This window comes from Myotis davidii, unplaced genomic scaffold, assembly GCF_000327345.1.
Source record: "Myotis davidii unplaced genomic scaffold, ASM32734v1 scaffold566, whole genome shotgun sequence".
In the NCBI taxonomy this organism is placed as follows: domain Eukaryota; kingdom Metazoa; phylum Chordata; class Mammalia; order Chiroptera; family Vespertilionidae; genus Myotis; species Myotis davidii.
In genome coordinates, this window is record NW_006296617.1 from 716,785 (window position 1) to 717,034 (window position 250).

At 69.2% G+C, this 250-nt stretch overlaps 1 protein-coding gene across 1 annotated transcript in view; it reads right to left on the reverse strand.

Moving 5' to 3' along the window:
• Nucleotides 1–250, reverse strand: part of ZC3H4 (zinc finger CCCH-type containing 4) — a 36,899-nt gene that overhangs the window by 2,486 nt on the left and 34,163 nt on the right. Inside the window, exon 17 of the mRNA XM_006772041.2 lies at nt 2–245. Within this exon, the coding sequence (XP_006772104.1) occupies nt 2–245 (244 nt within the window). The remainder of the gene's footprint in view (nt 1; nt 246–250) is intronic.

Below are 250 nucleotides of genomic sequence, written 5' to 3' on the forward strand. Positions count from 1 at the left end.
GTGGTGGCGGCGGGGGTGGCAGCAGCCTTGGGCCGGGGCCGGTTGTAGCTGTTGTATCGGTCCGTGGCTGTGCTGGAGCCCCCGTCCACACCGGCCTTCCCTGGTTCGGGCTGTTCCAGGGCAGACTTCCGGACAAACGGGGGCTCCTTGGCCTTGGCCGCCGAGCTCTTGCCATTGCCCTCGGCGCCCTTGGGCTGGGCAGCCCCGTCAGCAGCAGGCTCTGCAGGTTTACCACCGGCATTGGGAGGAG